General features: G+C 37.5%; 2 protein-coding genes across 2 annotated transcripts; one reads left to right on the top strand and one right to left on the bottom strand.

Moving 5' to 3' along the window:
- Positions 1 to 2411: 2411 nt before the first annotated feature.
- Positions 2412 to 9085, bottom strand: LOC110060555 (uncharacterized). The gene is made up of 6 exons (XM_020767346.2): positions 9000 to 9085; positions 7810 to 7857; positions 6148 to 6220; positions 5667 to 5692; positions 5128 to 5154; positions 2412 to 4384 (listed from the first exon to the last, which is right to left on the bottom strand). The coding sequence occupies exons 1-6, from the start codon at positions 9048 to 9050 to the stop codon at positions 4220 to 4222; spliced, it is 390 nt and encodes a 129-aa protein (XP_020623005.2). The 5' UTR covers positions 9051 to 9085; the 3' UTR covers positions 2412 to 4219.
- A 45-nt stretch (positions 9086 to 9130) lies between these two features.
- LOC110060543 (uncharacterized) lies at positions 9131 to 20137 on the top strand. Its single transcript, XM_089271793.1, has 5 exons — positions 9131 to 9279; positions 10973 to 11020; positions 16839 to 16914; positions 18200 to 18225; positions 18867 to 20137. The coding sequence occupies exons 1-5, from the start codon at positions 9157 to 9159 to the stop codon at positions 18990 to 18992; spliced, it is 399 nt and encodes a 132-aa protein (XP_089127919.1). The 5' UTR covers positions 9131 to 9156; the 3' UTR covers positions 18993 to 20137.
- Positions 20138 to 20465: the final 328 nt, after the last annotated feature.

The following is a 20465-nucleotide window of genomic DNA, read 5'->3' as shown; positions in this document are numbered from 1 at the left end:
AGCCCTTTTCACTAACGCACTCGATGTGGCGGGGTATTCCACAGTTTAATCATTTACAGCTGTGCAGTAGCTCTCAGTTTTACTGTGCGTTTTGCGCCGGTGGTTATCTTTTTTTATCTAACCTAAATTGCACCATAGTGCACGTGTGCGCGTTCCTATTTGTATAAGTCATATAATTAAAGTGAGTAATCGTAAGAAAGCTCGCGCAATATACCAAATTCGACATATTAAAATTCAGCCTAAAACAATAGACCTCAGCAAAAGGCTCTGGGGAGTAAACCCCACAAACTCTGTGGTTATTCCAAGGAGCCTCTCGCTGAGGTCTATTGTTTAAGGTTGAATTTTAATACAGTCGAACCTCTATAAAGCGAGCTAGAGGTTCACCAGAAAACAACGTTGGGTGTGGTCCAGTTTTCAATTTATCGAATATAAGTACAAACAAATGCAAGTGGAGAAAAAGTAGAACAATGATGGTTATAATGTGGTACATAACGTTAACAAAAGCCAAAGAAACAATAACGTTTCCATGTTACCTTCACCTGGTTAAAAGGCGTCCAACTTCAAATCTTCCTGGCCGTTTAATAGAGGTGTAAAACAAAACAAGACGGCAAGAGGCTGGCCGCGGCCGCTTAATAGTGGTGGTCGTTGAGTAGAGGTTTTTATTATAGTGTATAGCTGACATTTTTTTCCCTGACGTTGATTAAATTGGCCGCTGGCCGCCAAATATAGGTTGGGCGCTCGAAGTGTGAATCCTTAACTTCACTTGCATTCATAAAATATCCCACTCTAACACCGAATTATAGCTCCCACTGACTTTTCTTTGTTGGTCATGATTTATTTCTCTTAACACTGTTAGTTTGTTTTGGTTTGTGTTCAAGTGGAACAAAGGGATCTTGAGACAAAGGGTGCTCATCGAAAACTTTGAAAAGAACCCCTCAAAGGTACCAAGATCCTGTTTTGTGGGCGTGGCTCGTAATTTTTTCACCTCTAAGCACTGAGAGGTACCAATTTTAACACAACACATTCATAATTTTTAATAGTGATAAAGGCGATGGCTTCGAATACCTTCTACTCGTAAAGTTGATAGTCCGTGGTACAGCCACCCTCTCCGAAAGAACAGATCGGAGAGGGGCGGCTGTGCATGTGACACAGACTATAAAGCTGATAGTCAAATATTTCCTGTCATACTTTTTTTCGGCTCAATACCCTAAACGGTACCGTGAAGGGTTCCGCTGTGGACTTTTTGAGTGTTTCGAGGCTGAACACCCCAAAAAGCACCAAACCCGCTTTTTTTAATCCCTAAAAGTTATGATGAGCACCCACGTCCTGGGATCATTCCGAGTTTTAATAAGTATTCAGTTCCGTTGACACTGGGTTGGTTTGGCTTTCTGAGTTCCTTAAAGTTAAAGCAGAAATAAGAGGCTGAAAAGAAAAGAGCAAAGAGGAATAAAAGTAAAAGTCTCCGAAAAAAAAACATGATGAGAGAACTTCTTGTTACCTGTTCCGCTGAACAACTGAGTGGTCAGCATCTCAACAACGGCATGCTGCCGTCACTCAGTTTAGATTATGGTACTTTTTGCCAATTTGTCAAGCTAGAATTTCAATTTTCAATTATTCACCTTTTGCGAATCAGTTCTGACACTTCTTTAATTTAGTCTAAAGATTTAAACTACCAGCCAAGCTTTACTTCGTCTAATGATAAAATGGAGGGGTTCGTCTTGCGCAGACACAAAAAGCCGGAAAGTACGCTGGCACACTTGGTGTTTTTTCCGAATCTAGCGGGCGCGACATAATAGGTTGACATGTTCCTTACATCTCCAGTCATCGCACGTTAAGGGGTGGACCATTTGACTTCTGAGAGAGGGTGTGAGTGATTTGGAACAGCCACGAATTGTTTGACCCATTCATGTTCTAGGAAATTCTTTTGTCGTGACATGTGTAGGTATGATTCTCCTAGTAACAAGCTTTTTTTCGGCTACCCAAACGTAGGTAATTTTTTTTTTTCCGGCTGTGATTGTGTGCATGTTTTCATGTTTTTCTTTTAATTTTACTTTTTATTTATTTACTTATTTATTTATTTATTTATCTTTTTTGGGGGGGGAGGGTACAATTTTCAAAATAACCCACCCCACCCCTCCACATTCAAAGGGTCCACCCTTAAAAACTTTACAATGCGTTGCCTTCTCTGCTGAATTTCCAAATATGGAAACGTGATTGTCAGATCAAATTTTCCCGCAAAAAACTTATGGCGGTCTCTTGCTTCCATTTAATGACAAAATTTGAGTCTTTTCGGCCCATTTTTGTGTGTTTTGTTGATAGAGTTAGTTTGCGGAGTGGGAGGTGGGGGCGGGGTTACATCGGGTGGAAGATCGCCACTGAGCACTTCCGAGTTCTCAAACCAAGAAAACAAATGCGCTCTACATCACATTTAATATATATTTGGGAAAAATTTTATACCGAGCTTCCTATTCAAGTGGTATATAGATTAAGAGAGCTCCAGGTACGCAATAGCCGGGCACCACCCACTGCTTCGTCAATTTTTTGCTCTCGCTTCAATTTACGCGCGGCCAGAATGCGGAAAAGCTCTTCGTATGGAAACGCTTGCTTCGCAGGCTAGGAACGCAATGGACCTTTCCGGCGATAGAATTATTATGGGATGCTTAGGGGACAAATACTTAACAATTAGACCCGTAGCCCGCAAGGGCTGCGGGTCAATAGCCAATGGGGCGAAGCCGAATGGGCTATTGACCCGCGCCAATTTCGCTATTCGAGGACTATTAGTAATAGTCCTCTAGTAGCGTAGCCAATTAAAATGCAGGATTTGCATTAGTCCACTATTTGGATGATACTAAATACTAATAGCCCTTTCGTTAATCCGAAGCAATTTCGGGCTGAAACTACGAAATAGCCCGAAATTGCCCCACATGCATGCTAGATCATCAGATCATGTTGTAATGCAAATTAGTAAAGTTAAGCGTGAAAAGGGATATTAGCCCCTGGGTATCCCATAGTGTAATAGCTATTAGAAACAATAGAATTCAAAATGATCGCCGTATCGCCGAAAAGGTCCATTCCAAAAGTCTACTCGCACTAATGAATGGCTGATTTCAGACCGACTGAACAACTGATTTATCGGTAGGAAGAGAAGATTCAAAGTTTCTCGTTCTGGTGTTACGCCAGTGGAGACAGACCAAGACGTGCTTAGTTCATTTGTTAAGTTCTTCACCTGCAATCCTTGCAATTTTCTTTTACAATACCAGCCTTGTTTCCACTTGGTTTATTATTACCTCTGTTTATCAATCTTAGTAAATGGCTAAACGGTTACCTTTAGTCTGAATGTAACTTTCCTCATCGCAGACCCGGGAGGGGGGGGGGGGGGGGCGGGGGAGGGGGCACTGCCATATATGGGCTATACAGGTATGTGCCGCTGTGAAGGGTAGACAGTGACTACGCAAGCGTCCTTAATCTAAACTTGATTTAAAATGTGTTTGTCAGTGTCTTAAGGTTACGCAGCGTAATACGCTAAATTAAGAGTTGCTCAAGAGAAAACCCGAGAGTATTTTGCTCAATGATTATGAATCATACCAAGCTCATACCAGGAACAATCAAATCACGAACAAAATATTTCTCTCCCGATTAAAGGGCTAGGACATCCAACTTAACACAATTTCACCTCTGTCTAACAGGTCATAGAATTAACTGAAATAACACATAACGGGTTAAAACTCAGAAGAAACAGAGAAAGGCCAAAAGGGGGCATGGATGGGCAAAGTTGGGGAAGATTAAAACAGATAAGAGTAAAACTTGAAAAACAACGATCCGACTTTGTTTCAAGTTTACGTCAATTTGCCAGGTTATAATACACGAAAATCATCGTTCATTGAAATGGGGTTGTGTCTGGGCCACCAGTTGTGTCTGGGCCACCACTGGACAAAAAAAAAAAAGAAAAGAGAATTACCTAAAATACTGTGACCTGGCCCCCGAAAATTTTTCGTATAATTATTATTTTTCTCTCGTCCTAATGCACACACATTGTAAATTATCCGTAAAATATCGCTGCAGGACTCGTGGGATATCACTGAATATTCAGAGGCTTTCCAGTCTTTTCATCGGTTGTATACTCCAATAGTTGTCATACGTTTGATCAACGACGGTTGATATCTCAGCATACATGCAATACTATTCTCTGGTTTTTCGTATTTCTCTGATCTTATGATCATTATGGGGCTATACTGCTGGCGTTTATCGGAGTGGTTGGTGTGGGCGTTAATACTGTAGGCGACACAATGACGGTCTTCTTGTTATAAACATAGACATCAGAGATGATGGCTTGGAAAACAATGCAAACGCCCACAAATACCATAAATGCTATTTTCTTGGCTTCCTGAAACGGGAAAAAATGCACGTGAGCTGTTCCTGTTACCTGTCTCTCACAGAGCAAAAGAGCATCTTAATAACAAAACTCACAACCCTCTCCAAATTAGAGACTCCATAATTGTCACTGCGCATGATCAACGAACAAGGGGTGTCGGAATCAAGTCTCACAATAAGAAAATGTTCATGTCTAGACGTCCTTGTGTGTGCATGAAAAGGGTTGATGTGGCAACTTTGCCAGTCTTCACTAATATCATCTTCTTTTTACTAGTGAGGGCACAGTGGCCTCATGGTTAGTGCAATCGTCTCCGGATCGAGCAGTCCGGGTTCGAGCCCTAGCTGGGGACATTGTGTTGTGTTCTTGGGAAGACACTTTACTCTCAGAGTGTCTCTCTCCACCCAGGTGTATAAATGGGTACCAGCGAACTTAATGCTGGGGGCAACCCTGCGATGGACTAGCATTCCATCTTGGGGGGAGTAGAAATACTCCTAGTCGCTTCACACTACTAAAACCAGGATAAGCTCCAGCTTGATGGGCCACTTGGCTGGTATGCCGACTATACCTTTCACATCACTTTTTGTTAGACTAGACTTTACTAGACTTACGTGTAATGGAGGATCACAGAGTGATACTGATTGGAATGTGTACACATTTCAACCACTTTGGGCTTTGTATGGCATTACATGATAGAACTTAATAAAAATATTAATGGTACCTATGCCAAATGAAACAAAATATTATGGTTTACTTACTATGGTGCCTTTGTGATACCACCATGTCTAGAGAAACAAAAAAGGCAGGTCAGGCAAGATATCATCAAAAATAATTGCAATTGCGAAAATATTATCTAGATGGAATTACATGTAGATGCTTCCACTTCAGCTAAAGTAGACTGTATGACAGCATTCAGATATTGTGCCACCATTTGATTATCAGGTAAGGAAATACATCTATTAAATTTGATTTCAGACAAAAAAAAAAGCTGTTCCATATTGAGCAGCAGTCTAACAGTTATTGTGTTAGATTCAAGATGTAAAAAAAAAGGTATTAAATATTACATAGTCTACTGTAAGTCTGGCCATGCTCATTAAAAAAAATCTTTCAATCTATGGATTTCGTCAGCTGCAGATAGCCACAGTTGCAACACTTATGAAAAGAAAAACAAAACCTTAAAAATTGTATGTTTAGTTCACCCACAATACAACGGGTAATTCACTTACTTATAAAAATATTGTCATAAATATACATGCATAATGTACTTGCACTAATTAATAAAAGTAAATGCACTTACAATGGCTCCCCCAATTACACTGCTAACTGAAAGAACAATAAGAAATGAAATATTCATTGTCAAAACCCATAAAAATTGAGTCTCAGGAAACAGAATAAAGTGCACTGCAAGTTAGTGCCTTAAACAATTTCAGGAACGATCTTCTTATGTACACTAAAAGGTGTCTAAAAAGTGTTCTCATTTCTTATTTATGAAAATACATTGTAACGCTAAGGATGCAAATAGAGCAGAAAAGCAATATTAGAAACAAAAACCTGGCAAATCACACAAAGAAGACTAAATTTTGGTTCACACTTGTAAGATAAACATATCACTTCAGTTCTAGTGAAATAAGCACAAGCACAGTGCAAGAAAGAGATTGAAACACTCCTTTTTTCTTGCGCTTATGCTTATGCTTTATTTCACTGGTGTTATTGAATCTTGTCTCAGTCGAAGTTAGTGTGAACCAGGTAAAGGGGCAAAGATTAACCTGGTTACTCACTTAACATGTTGACAGCTATAAGATACATCATGGAGTCTTCTGCTGCTTTGACAAAGCTCAAAATCAGTGTAATCTGTTTATAGATTTAAAATATAATGAATGTTAGCACAGATATTTAAACCTGGAAACCTCTCACAACCTAGTACAGTGTACCTGTTGATTTCATAACACAATGGTGGGCAGGCAAATAATTTCAAATATGACAGTCACTTTGAAAGACAATGAAACTAATTCTGGCTTGCAACCTGGACCAGAGAAAATAAAAGAAACGGAAACAAAAGAAAATAAAATAAATTAAAAGAAAACAGTTAAGCAAAGACTAAAAAAAGAGAGAGAGAAAAGGAAAACAGAGAAAAGAAAAAGAAAGGAAAATGAAAATGAAAGGAAAGTGAAGAAAGAAGGAAAACAAAAAAACAAAGAAGAAATGAAAAAAATTAAAATATGTTAACCTACAATCAGACGACATCACATCCTTGCCATGTGCTAATAAAATGAACAGTTTACAGCTGTATAACTGATTAAGTGATACATGTATCTATGGAAAATCTGGAGTTTCTTCTGGCCCAGTAAGAAATCAAACAGACACTTTCAAGTACACAATGAATATATAACAAGACACATAGGACATTACATGGCTGAGCGTAGAAACAATTGAATAATTGTCCCTTCGATTGTCGAAAAATATTTCACTCGTTCGCTATGCTCACTCGTAAAATATTTTCAACATGAGACAAGAAATTTTGCATCTTGAAGTGACTAATATGTAATTATTTTGAATTCTTTTTATTATATAAATAACACAATATGAGTAATAACGAAGAGGCAAGATTTGCTGTTACTCCGAGGATCTGCTACTTCCTCATATGGTTAAATAACACAATACACATACTACTACCATTAATTTTTGACGATTTTCTGAAGATTTCCGACCACTTTTCAAAGATTTCCGAGGATTCTCAAAAATTTGTCTGAGGGCCACAAAAATGTTTCCCAACATTTTCGAAAAATTTCCGAAGATTACCGAAGATTTCTGAAGATAGGTAAAGATAGTCAAAGATTATTGAAGACTTCCGAGGATTATCTGACGAGTCTTCGATCATAACACACTAACAAAGTTACATACAGTTAAAGGGTCAAAAATGATTTCAAAAAGGATATTACACATGTGGATAAAAACAATATCTTCACATGTGGAATAACATTCCTACCACCCAGTACACCACTAAATTTTATATTTTAATAAAAGCTGTTCCAGTGTTGTCATGGAAATGAAGAAGCATACCATCAGATTGTTTGTCCATAATTGCTAAGAAGGCCACAGGAATGACTATGCCATCAAAAGCAGCCACGATTTAGCCAAAGAAGAGAAGGCAGAGAACAGATGAAAAGGAGCCAATGGAGATTAGCTACATGTACATACACAGGGCAGGATTCAAAAGGCTACAAATGATGGAGTCCATGCATACGGTTTAATTGCCGTGTTATTTATTGCTTTACCAGGGTTGAAAGTGATGATTGACTTAGCGAGGGGTCGTTAACAGAAACAGTTTTCAGAAGCTGATAAAGATACAAGTTTATACAAAAGATATGTACATGTACATACATTGTCCATTTTTTATAAAGTAAATCTCGATCACTATAGAATGATATAATTGTACATACAAATACAACCAGTCCTGTGGCTCCTGCAAAAGCTCTTAACATCAACCTCTGTAAAGAAATTACGACATAACATTATGAGCTCAGTGAGTTGTACCTCTGTACATTCTCATTCTGGAGTCCAAACTGCTAACAGTGTAATTTAAAAACAATAAATTAGCCATGACCTGGCTGGTACATTATCTAAAAAACAATTCATTGATCACACCAGGTTAAAATCTTGGCTACTACAAGATGTGACTACATTTTTGAAAACTACATTGAAAGTTCTGTACTTTTCTATAATTATGCACATGTCAGTACAGTGAACAACATATTTAAGTTTGTTTTCCTTTACAAGGAATGAAGTATGCAGCGACAATAATACCATGAACCCTGCTTGTAAGTAATGCCAGAAAAAGTCTCTTACTTGAGCAGGGCCGTACATAGTGGGAGGGCAGGAGAGGAGGGAAATAAATGTTTTTTTTTTTTGTTTTTTTTTCTAACATAGTCTTAGAGGCAACCTTCTGTGTAGGAGTGAAAACAAAACATTTAACTAGAAACTCTGCCTGTATATAGGAGACCCTGCTGAAGGTGAGTGGAGTTTGCCCCCACAGACAAAAAATTGTAGGTACGGCCCTGTTGAGTATTGCTTTCTCCTATTAATTAAGTTTTATATTGCCATTATTTAATTTTGTAAATTTTGTTGGTACATTGTATGGTAATGTAGGTATTGTAATATGCACGGACACTTCACATCAAATATCCTAATAGCGCATAAGCACTTTCAGTAGGATAGAGACTACAGCAAGCGACACGGGGTTCCTAACCCACCCATGCTCCCTCCCCTACCACCTCCCCTGTCCTCGCCAAAACAAAGTTGGGTTTCATCAGGTTTCATGCCGAATAGATCAACCCAGAAAATGAAATACTCGCTTGCAATCTACTTTTAAAGGCACCGATCGTAACTTAAACTTAGTACATCAGCAAGGGAACAATGGAGAAAGAATAGATTACTATACGCATCCAGGAAGAAGCTTTATACGATCAAGGAAATAGCGAGCAGAGTACATATGGGACATTTGTCATATTTCCCTCCTGTGATCTCCATTCAGCTGCGCCATTGTTACCTGTCAACAGCAAAATCTCGAAAGAAAAGATCTAAACAAAACTAAAAAATGCATTTTCGTGACTTCTAAATTTAGGTTTCCTACCGTCAAAGGAGAAACTTCGTGATACAGCGGAGCTGACTCGTTCGGAACCATTTTGGAAATCAGCTTGATCGATCCGTATCATGTGAGAGGTACTCGAGAGTATTCGGAAGTGTTCGGCTATGTTCGGGAAAAGGTTTCGTGATTGGCAAAATTCAACATGGCGGAAGAGAATGACAGGAAAGGGCTTCTCGATGGAAGGGAGGCCTACACTCGGCCATACACTCCTCCTAATGAATACGATGAAGCTCCTTTCCATGAGATAGGAAAAAGTCCTAAAGAGGTGAGTTACTTACTGTAGATTTTTGAAGTAACATGTACACTGTATCCCTATGCACAGTGTGAGGGTGCGTGAGCATGCATGTCAGCGTGTGCAAGGGCTGCGATCTGCTGAGATCCATTGAGTGGAAGCTATAAGCCTGATGAGTTGATAACAAAGTTTGCAAAGCTCTCAAATCTCTCGTGTACATCAAGATGTAAACTTTCAAATTGAAAATGGTCCTGTGATCGTATAATTAGTTAAGTTTGATGCTAATTCCATTCCAAGTTAAGATCTCTCTTTGAAATTGAGTCAGATAACAACAAAGTTTATAGGAAGAATCCACCGAAATTGATCACTGTACTTTGAAATCCCGATCAATTACAAGGAATATCCCTTGCCAGCTGTATGCCAGCTTTACAATTATTAAATGATGCCACATACATGACATGTAAGAAGTAGATACCTACCAGTAATTCATAAATTAGTCCCAAACAGTGCAGAAAGTTGAAATTGAGAACAGGAAGCTGAAATTGAGAACAGAATGTTGAAAATAAATTGCATGTATAATATAGTATTATTATTGACAAGTAATTAAATGATTTTTCCTGTGTAATATAGAATAAATAAACATTCATAAAGTTTTTCAAAGACTACATTGTATAATGCACATGTATAGATACAAAATACTCTCACCCTATGGACTTGTGCAAAAAAAATTTACCTGTGTTTACTGATTTCAAATTGCGCTAAAAATCATTTGATTATACCCCAGTATACAAAGGGTCAATCTGCAAATTGCCCAAGTTCACTTTTGACACTAGACTGACATATTTCTATTCAGATTATATGGATCCATGCCCCAATTTGATCATGCTAAAATTTCCCACCAGTATGGTTTCTTATTATATCTGTCAGTTAGTACGTATGGTGTGATTGGTCAATTTAGCGAGCCGTAATCTACTGTACAGCCCACTAAAATTCAAAGCTGTATTTGTTGCCAAAATGTTTCTTGATTTATCGATTTATTCTTAACTTTTTTAACAAGTAAAAGTTTAAAACTTTCTTTTACTGCTGAAATTGTGTGTGAAAACCTGCTGACGACTTCAGAGTCACTTAAGAACGACTTCAAATTGACTCCTTTTGCTTTCAAGGTGCGTCAGAAATTTGAAGCCGTTCTGTGTGAATAGAAATCATTCCTTAACCTGTCAGACAAACAGTAGAGATATAATAAATATCTTACCAACCTCTTCTTCTCAGTGCATACTTTAAGTTATGGATCCTTATAGCTTACAGTACAGCCCTCAAACTCAGTTAATATGAGGGACAATGTATTTATAATGCAGGCTGGAACTTTCAGCATGTACTGTAGACTGAATCTCAGTCTGGATTGAAACCCTTTTCATGTAACTAACGGTTCCATTTCTAGGGGATTTATTTCAGAACCCGGGCTGTTAACCAGGCTAAATTTTCTGCATGGGGCTGAAATTCTCTGCGTTAAATGCCCCTGGCTATAGGAGTAAATGCAGTAATTGAATAATTTGTTGCATTTTATGCCAATTATGATCATACATGTATATCCAAGTCATATAATTATGACTTTGTTTGTTTCTACTTCATGCAAAACTGTATTATTTAATGAATGTGATAACTAATATTTTCTCTATCCCTCAGCTTTGTTTAAAACCTCATTTTGTGTTCTTTGTTTGTTGTTTAGAAATTTATCATGTACCTGTTTATTTCATTTGTCATTGTCATGGTCATGGTGAGTACCTTTTGTTTTGTTTTGAAGCAAGAAATTTATGTAGCAGTAAATTAAAGATAATTTGTCTTAGGTATTAGACAGCTCAAACACTTGCAAAAGAACCAGACTTTTAGACTGAAAATTATAGTTAGCTAAATGTAGTTTGAATGATACAACGATCGGTTAAATATCTTAAGTCAATGGCCATAAACAAGTAAAAAGGTACATGTTTAGGCTGATATCAGACCATCTTGACTGAACAAGGTTGGTCAATAAAAGATTTATTACTTAACAATGTTTATATGTATACATTGTATACATGAACATCACCCGACGTTACTAATCAATTGAAGGCTTTCGTGCAAAAAGGGCGTATATAACATTTTGGGCTGATTTTCATTTTTGCGGGATCGAGCTAGTTTTTGGCAGACTGACTTGTTTTGAGATGAAAAGCATAGCTGTGTAATTGTTTTTGTTGATTTGTGCTTCATGTTCGAGAAATAACGTATGCAAAAAACTCAGTTTTCCAAGGTTTCTGTTGGAGATCTTTTGTTGATCAAGAAACAAAAGAAACCTTTTGTTTTGCTAAACTGAAGTCACCAAAGCGTGGCATTTGCCGCTAGTTTCAATATTAACATCATTACGCTATTCTCTTATTGTTGCTTTGTTAGCGCATGCAAGCGAATAAGGCACTGAATGGGCCGGATTCGATAGGAGGTCGGTCAATTTTTTTTTTCCGGTCTATTTTTCTACCTCTTTCAACGATAAACACATCTATTAAAAAAAAAAAAAAAGCGTGCTGTCAAAGCAGCTAAAAGTAAACATTTAAATTCGTTCTGCATCAAAATCCACCTTCAAAGGATTCGCTCCAAAAGATGCCGCTCGGAAAAGTTTTTTTTGAGTTTTTTTTGGATGCGTTATTTCTTGCAAACGAAGCGCAAATCAACAAAAACAATTACACAAGGATGCTTTTCATGTCAAACAAGTCAGTCTGCCAAAAGCTAGCTCAATCCTGCAAAAAAATAAAAATCGGCCCAAAGTGTTACATGTATATATGCCCTTTTTGCACAGTGCCTTCCATTACCAATTTCAGTGTTAAAATTTCCTGGGGGACATACCCCAGACCCCCCATAGGAAGCTAGCACTTTCAGCATTTAAAAAGTAGCCTATCACCTACTTTCGCATAAATTTGAGACATTCAGTTCAAAAGTTATTGACAGCCCTGCATACTGTACATGTAGGTTATTGAAGATGCTGTAGGCTGATAAAAACAAATGATAAAATAGAATCGAACTGCATTGTATAATGAAGTAAGATTAACTTTCGATTGTTTATTCTTTTGTTTGTAAAATTTACGTATTATCCAAACCCCTCCCCCCCCCCCCCCCCCAAAATAAAAAGTGAAGACTTGGTGCCGATCCATGGTTCATAGCTGCTGGAGCTTATCAGGTTTCTGTAGCATGAAGCGGATAGGAGTATTTCTACTCCCCCTGGATGGGATGCTAGTCCATCGCAGGTCACTCCCCTGCAATTTTTTAGGTTTCCCCAACAGTTCGCCGGTACCCATTTATACTCCTGGGTGGAGAGAGGCACTGTGAGAGTTAAGTGTCTTGCCCAAGAACGCAACACCATGTCCTCAGCCAGGGCTTGAACCCCAACCGCTCGCTCCAGGGACGAGCACACTAACCAAACCTAATCCTTTCGTTAGGTTCGATTAAGTTTGATTGATAGTGTTAATTGAACTTAGTGGAGTGTAATTTGGTCTGAAATCATACGTGTGATTTCAAAATTGAACAAGCGTGTAACATGAGTTTGATTTGAAATCACAAGTATGATGTTAGATCACAATTGCATAACACAAAGCTCAATTGCCATTTTAATTATTACATCCATTTTGAAATTGCACAATTTTATAACCATAAATTTAAGATGTTGGTGTACTGATCCAGTGGCTGGTTTGTTAAATATAGTGGAACCGGAACACCTTTACATTTCATTTAGTATGCAAATCAGAAAAACTTAATAGATCTCATGTGACTGAAACTCATTCAAGCATAACAAAGGAACAAGCAGTTCTGAGGTCAGAATGAAAACAATCTACCTCAAAGTTCAATTCTCGTTGCCTGAATTAATGATGGAAGGCCTTCCTTTCTTCTGTGGTTCTGGCTGAGACTTCTCGTTGTCTTTGGAGAAGGAATTGATGGTGCAGTCTGTGTAATTCTGCGATGGATTTCTTTTTAGTTGTGAAAATCCCTCGAGAGAACAATGCTCAGTGGATAGTTTTTCTCATTTTAATACTATTCACATGGCACTCACGGCATGATTTTAAGGAATTCCAGCACATTATCATCTCCGTTTCTTTTTTTGACTTCGGCATAGAACTTTATACTTGGCACTTTCTCAAGTTCTTGCGAAGCCATAAATTTGTTTGAAGGTATTTTCAAGTTGGTGGACTGGCACCAGCTTCGGAAGATGTTATTTATGACTATTTATGACTATGTTTATTTACAGCAGCAGGGTTGAGCTCTTATATTACTTTGCTTGAAACTACTGGAAACCTGGAAACATCTGCCTTCTTGAGGTGGCTCTGGATTTGCTTTTGTGTGGTTTTCATTTGGTTATGTTTGCTGGACTCGGTATCACATCCAACAGATATTGAAGAAAAATTGCCAAAATATTCATAGGTCTTCAGCCTGAAGGAACTCATTGTCATCATTCAGGAACTGTTATTGATTAAATTTGCCAATTGTTTTGAAGAAAAAAAAAAAACACAACAAAGGTTTGGCAATAAAAAATTGCAAAATTCAGCACACAATGGCTTTTTGTCTTTCATTTTCCTGAAATTTTATTGGTTACTTAAACTAACCTTGAAATCTGATTGGTTGTTTTGTTTTATTGTCCAATTTTCGTTGGCTGAGAAAAGATGTGATTCAGAGCAAAAATTAGTGTGATTTGTGAATAAATCACACGGCTGAGAGCCAATCAGATTTCAAGGATAACTGGTGATTTCAAAATGGATTTCATAAATAATGGTAATAGGACTGAGTGGTGTCCAATTCGGTTTGTAATCATACGAGTGATTAACAAAATCGGACAACCGCGAAGCGGGAGTCCGATTTGTTAATCACGAGTATGATTACAGACTGAATTGGATGACATGATGTCCTGTTACCAATTAATCATAACCATTACAATTTCCCACAATTTGAAAAATAGCTTTTAATAGTCATTTCTAAATAATTATCATAATTAAGAATCTGGGAATAGTTTGCAAAATGGCTGTTAAGTTTCTTTCAAAACAGTCACCGAAAACTAAACCTCCACAATTTTACAAAGTCAGTCTCTTGAATTGGTTACTACATGTATAGTGACTGTAATCACTGTTGTGATTGTTGGATTTAGTGGAGAGGACTTAAAATTATTGGCTCATGTAACTGTCCGATTACAGGTATCCGATTACAGGCAACCGTCCGATTTCACTGTCCAGTTACAACTTTGTAGATGAATTAGAGCAAAATACACCAGTTTATGCACCAATCACATTTGAGGAAATTGTAATTGTTATGAGTTCAAAGCAAGTTGGAAACATGTTGGCTCATGCAGGGTTCTAGATAAGTTATGGTACCAATGAGAAATTCCAACGCATCAATTTCCAATGCTCCCACCAAATCATCATAAATTTTCTATTAATTTGTCGGGTCTTGTTGCTGACCTTGTGGGGTTTTTGACCTGAGACCCCTTGCTTATCTGGAACAATGTTCGTGTTCCCACAGCATTTTTCTTTCACCCAAACTCCCCCTCATGTTTTTTTAACTTAATTGGCATACTGTACATGTTTTATATTTCTTAAATACTGATAGTAGGCCATTTTATAGTTGTGTGCTCAGTGACCTGGCCTATAGATGCAAGTGAGGCTGGAGGTGACCTTGCTTTGATACAAATCTCTCTGCTTTTCTCATTTAAATGCAAACTAGTTAACATTAAAACAACCTGATTTACACAACAAAAGCAGTGAGGTCTGTATGAAAGCAAGGTCACCTCCAGCTTAGCTGCTATTCAAAGGTGAGGTCACTGAGAAGGCAACTGTAAATTTGCCATTTAGAAACATTCTTAAAAAAAATTATCCACTTTAAAAATTAAATATTACGTAATTATTCATTTTTGTAACAGACGATTTGGAAATACATGAGACAAGGAAAATAAGTGATAGAAACAGACGTTTCGGTGCATCTTGTGCCATTATCAAGGTTACTTAAAGAAAAAAAGTGGTTTGTGAAGAGGCTAAGGTGAAGCAAATTTGCATAAAAGAGTGCCAAGCTAATCACATGAATACTATGTACTTTAGTACGAAGAAAGTCAGACTGCACATTCAGTGCTGAGTTAAGATCCTGAATACACAGCATTTCATTAACAAGGCAGTCAAATTTGTTCGTGCATTTCTTGATTACATTGAAGCATGCTAAGAAATTGGTCGGAACATAACACTGCTGTTCCGACCAATTTCTTAGCACGCTTCAATGTAATCAAGAATTGCATGAACAAATTTGACTGCCTTGTTAATGAAATGCTGTGTTTTCAGGATCTTAAACCAGCACTGAATGTGCAGTCTGACTTTCTTCGTGCTAAAGTATTCATGTGATTAGCTTGGCACTTTTTCATGCAAATTTACTTCAACTTAGCCTCTTCACAAACCGCTTTTTATCTTTAATTAAGTAACCTTGATAAAGGCGCAAGATGCACCGAAACGTCAGTTTCTATCACTTATATTTCTTGTCTCATCATTCATTTTATCCACAAAAACCTGTACAATACACACTGTTTTGATGTAGAGTGTAGCATCCACTATCGTTATAGATCTGCCTCGAAATGGACCCCATTAACTACAGTAATATGTTTACAATACATAAACATACATTGCTATATTGTGGTTAAATTTACTTTCCTTGTGGCTTGTAATTGTTTTAATCATCAATGTAAATTAATTTGACCCACCAGGAAAATAATGATAACACAATTACTAGTTAAGTCTTACACCACTGCGCAATGGTAGTGTACTTGCAGTGTTTCAGCCAGAAAATTTTACTTGAGGGTTAAAGTGGCCCCTGAAGACCTTTCTTAGGGGCCAATTTTTTTAGGAAAGGGGCCAATAAATTGAAAGCTACAGAAGGAAAAAAATGCATCAGGGTACCAAGGAAAATAAAGCAGTTTATTAGGATCTATGATAAAATTTAATAAGTGCTTTTTGAAGTGTTTCTACTCAATAAAGTTTCTTTTGACTCAGATACTAGTATGAAGGATCCGTGCATTACAAGAGAATAATCCGTCTAGGCATACATGACATAGTCAGTGATCAAGGGTTTGCAATGCATTATAGGGCGATTTCAAACACGGCCAGCCACTTGGAAGTTTTCCTATGTGAGAGAATCAATAATAACAGCAAAGCAAAAGGACGGATTGACATCTTTTCTTATGTTGAATGTTTTAGAAGCAAAGATCTTTCAATATGATTTTCTAGAAGGACATAATGTGAGGCAAAATAGCCGTTATTGATCGTCAACACAGAGAAATGTAGTCGCCATTATGGCGACTAAACCAGAAGTTTTGGTGGACCGTATCGGTCGTAATTTCGAGCCCTGGGATGGCTTTCAAAATACTATGCCTGTGTTAAGCCTGGACTCTTGTAAAAGGAAAGGGCCAAATTGGCCCATTCCTCGTTTCTCTGGGGGCCATCTCTGATTGCAGCGCGGGACTCCCCCAAGGGCGCGCTCTGGCTGAAACACTTGTATTTAGTATCTAACCAGTAATAATTATACATGTATACGTTCATTTTCTTTGGTAGATTACCATCATTCTGTCATTATATCGTGGTTCTAAGGTGGATTCCACGTACGTTTTGCTAGGAGTGAGCATAACTTGTAAGTATGAGTAATTAATTTTTCAAACAAGTGCCTTGACATATACGTGCTTCTCATCACGTTAATCTAATTATGCCTAATCGTACCTTTTTGGCATGCTTCGGCAGCTTATCACGTGAGTTTGGTCGAGCCTATTGGTTTGTATTGAAAATACCCATGGCCGAAGATCTCAACCAAACAAGCCTGATGTGCTGCCGAAGCGTACCAAAAACATTATGTTTAGGTATTTATATTACCTATATTTGGCCAAGTGACCATGACATCATGGTCATATTAGGTCAGTGACTTGATATTGCAGGATATCAGGACAGTAAACGCAGCCTCTGAATGACTGATTACGAATATGGGTATGGTAATAAACCATATCACACATCTTGGTTCATGCAATAAGACTCATGCTGCTAAAAGGGCATATATGTTGTAGGCCAAAATGAAATTCAGGTTAAAATGATTTTAACACAGTTTGATTGTCAAGTTCCTTTGTCTTCTAGCCCTAATTATTCATGTTCCATGAAAGGGTTAAGAGACAAAGGAATTTCATATTAACCTGAATTTTATTTTGACCTACAACATGCTAATGTACATGCAATGTTAAGAAACTCAGGCCACATACATGTAGTACAGTCGGTCAGAAGATGAAATTAATTTTATAAAGAACATCAAATGAATAAATGTCAAATTGCCAGAAACGTGAGAGTGTAGGCGGCTGGCCTACATATTCATGTACTAAAATAAATCTAGGTGCATTTACCATAACCAGGTGATAAATATGCGGGAAAATAGTTTTTATTAGCTAATTTAATACTCTTGGTAGCAGTCCTGATTTCAAGGAATTGCTGTGTAGAACTACTGAACAGTGCATTTCACCTTTCAATATAATTAGCTAATGGCCTATTTACACTGCGTGAAATTCTTGGTATGTCTTGGATAATATTGATACTCGTATCTACTTTATTTCACCTGTGCTTGGTAATCTGAGGAGAGGCATGATTCTGATGCATGCTATATATGTGCATCTGTATCAAACCTCTGTCATTGCTATTTTTGACAAAAAAGAAGGTTCCTTTCTACCTGTGGGAATTGAATGACCCACTTTTTCAAGGGGGGATAGCGGAACAGGTATTCATTGCTTTTTGATTCTGTTACAATGTACATGTTGGTCATAGTGTCTTAGGTTGCATTTTGACTTATTTTTTTTCTTAAATGCTTGCACTTAACCGTGTAGCAGGGCTTTAAATACAATTAATGATTTTGACATCTCCTCTCTTTTCCTTGTTTTCTGCAGCTATTGGCTTGGTGGAATTAGTTTTGGTAAGGTGATAAAGTATTGTTTAGAAAAAAAACTGTAATCACATTGATGCAATTTTAGTGTTCAGGATTTTAAATTAAATTTTGGGGAGTTCCTGTTTCATTTGTTTGTTTGTTTTTGTTTGCGTCAACATAAATGTTGATCTCTGAAATGGTCAAATTACATTGCAAAAACTTGGCTACATTTAAGCCCGTTTCCGCGGATAATTACCTAGATGTGATTGAAACTATTGAAATAAACAGTGATCAACTCTAAACTTAGCTAAACTTGGTGCTCCGAGCGTTCTAAGTGGAAGAAAGATTCCTTTGTGAGAAGTATCAATAACTGAAATACATTGTACAGTATGGGCACTTTTTAAAACAAAGCGACTTTCAGCGACGGAAATTATTGAAGAGTGGTTGTTATGTACCTATAACGTGTTGCTACATGTAAATTGAATCATCACAGCCGAGCAATCTCTCTAACTTTATAATTATCTTATCAAGTGTTTCGCAATTTTAATTATTGAACTCTACCTTTTACCAGCGTATATGCACATTTATTTGCTATATGAATATTCTCCTCGACGTTGTGGTTAATGTTGATAATAATTAATATTGAAGTGTTTTGTTGAAAACAATTAACACTGATTTAACTGCCACAGGTTTACTGGTCCAGATCAGGTGAACTGCCAGCAGAGAAGTTGTGGTTCTTGTATTTTGTAGGAATCTGCATCGCACTGGAGTCGGTCTTAACAAATGTTCTGTTGTACCACAGACCCAAAGCATAGAGCTCTACATTGTATTTATAATGGCATAATTTAGTTACAAATACGGTTGTTTAGAGATTGAAATGAACAATTACGTATTTAATTAGCTGCAATCGTTTTTGTTTGCTCTAGTTCAATTCAGAAAAAACAAACAGGAATTAGACTTCAAATTTGAGGTATCGTTACGCTTGATGATACATGTAGTATGTGCTTTCCAGAAAAAGACAGAGTACATGCAGAGTCAAATCTTTTACTTAGAAGGAAGTCTAGCGTGCAATGTGCTTTTAACATCTACTTCTGAATTGTTCAATCAATATGTGTGGCCATTTAAATGGCGTACATGTATTTGAGATATATGGCTTCCATGTGGTGCAATTTCCCTGTTCTAGGAAAATACGTTTACTTAGATTTGTACTTAGTTTTTTTTTGTTTTGTTTTTTAAAGAGGTGAATTGCCGTTTTAGGTCGACAAAAACCAGGGGTATGAGAATAATTCCCTCGACAAATAGTTTTTCTTTAGGACGTTCAAGCGTCTAATAGACGCAATTTGTTTCTTGAGAACTTTCGATTTTGAAATATATCAAGAGTTTAAATAAGGCGGTGATGTGAATGGAAATTACTAAGCTTAATTATGTTTTATTACTCTGAAATAACTATCATATAGGGAATTAAATTGGAAGAATTTAGATTTTTAGGTTTGTCAAGGAGAGATACAGGGCGTTTGTGCCAAACGCTACACATGCTGGAAAACTAAAGTACCTTTTACATGTAAATGTAAAATTGTCATGTTTCGAACTGCTGCTTACAAGAGTAATTGACGAAATGGCACTTCGAGTATAAGAGTGAACGAGGTATGGTATACACGGGTCTGAAAGGGTTACCCCCACAATTATCGAGAGCTCGCCACTGTTGAGTCAGTGATATTAAGGATAACCGGAATGCTATTTCGCCATTTCGTGTTTTAAACACGCGCGTTGCTTACCCTCTTTTTCCTCGTCTCGACTTTTTTTTTTTTTTTCTTTCCTTGACATTTATTTAGTATTGTAGTATGTGATATGTTCAGTCTCCAGTATTTTGACTCGCCTCTCGGGCAGCAAAGTTCTGTAAGTTAAAACATGCAGCGACGCTTCTCAATAAACAAAGCTCTTTCCTTATCTGAGCCACAAACATGGAGATTGTGTTGTCAGAGTACCTTACGCCCGTTCAAAACGCCGCTCCATTCATGCGCCGAACCTAACTGATGAGTTAAGTACAGCAGAAGAGCGGCGTTTGAATCAGTTTGGTTCGGCAGGTTAGGTTTGGTGCGGCAAACAACATTAAATTTGACTAACAATAGACGGATCGAAACCCACCAATGACTGGTGACAAACTTTATACGAGTCTTTCAGCCAATACCATCATGGCTATACTGACCAATCACGTTCAACGGACCAGACTTATAACATCATCGACTGACAAACACTATTCACTTGACTCTGAAGATGACTTCCGCTCA

Source organism: Orbicella faveolata, unplaced genomic scaffold, assembly GCF_042242905.1.
Source record: "Orbicella faveolata isolate gen_17 unplaced genomic scaffold, um_ofav_v1 contig_34, whole genome shotgun sequence".
Lineage (NCBI taxonomy): Eukaryota > Metazoa > Cnidaria > Anthozoa > Scleractinia > Merulinidae > Orbicella > Orbicella faveolata.
Note: the sequence above shows the minus strand (reverse complement) of the source record. Positions and strands in the feature narration are given on the sequence as shown.

Bases quoted from the DNA above. Each gene is read 5' to 3' on its own strand.
- LOC110060543 (XM_089271793.1), top strand. From the start codon at position 9,157: ATGGCGGAAGAGAATGACAGGAAAGGGCTTCTCGATGGAAGGGAGGCC. The intron at 9,280-10,972 runs GTGAGTTACTTA...TTTGTTGTTTAG, and splicing joins TAGGAAAAAGTCCTAAAGAG to AAATTTATCATGTACCTGTT. The intron at 11,021-16,838 runs GTGAGTACCTTT...TTTCTTTGGTAG, and splicing joins TTGTCATTGTCATGGTCATG to ATTACCATCATTCTGTCATT.
- LOC110060555 (XM_020767346.2), bottom strand. From the start codon at position 9,050: ATGGTTCCGAACGAGTCAGCTCCGCTGTATCACGAAGTTTCTCCTTTG. The intron at 7,858-8,999 runs GTAGGAAACCTA...ATTTCTTTACAG, and splicing joins ACGAAGTTTCTCCTTTGACG to AGGTTGATGTTAAGAGCTTT. The intron at 5,693-6,147 runs GTGAGTAACCAG...TTGTTCTTTCAG, and splicing joins TATAGCTGTCAACATGTTAA to TTAGCAGTGTAATTGGGGGA.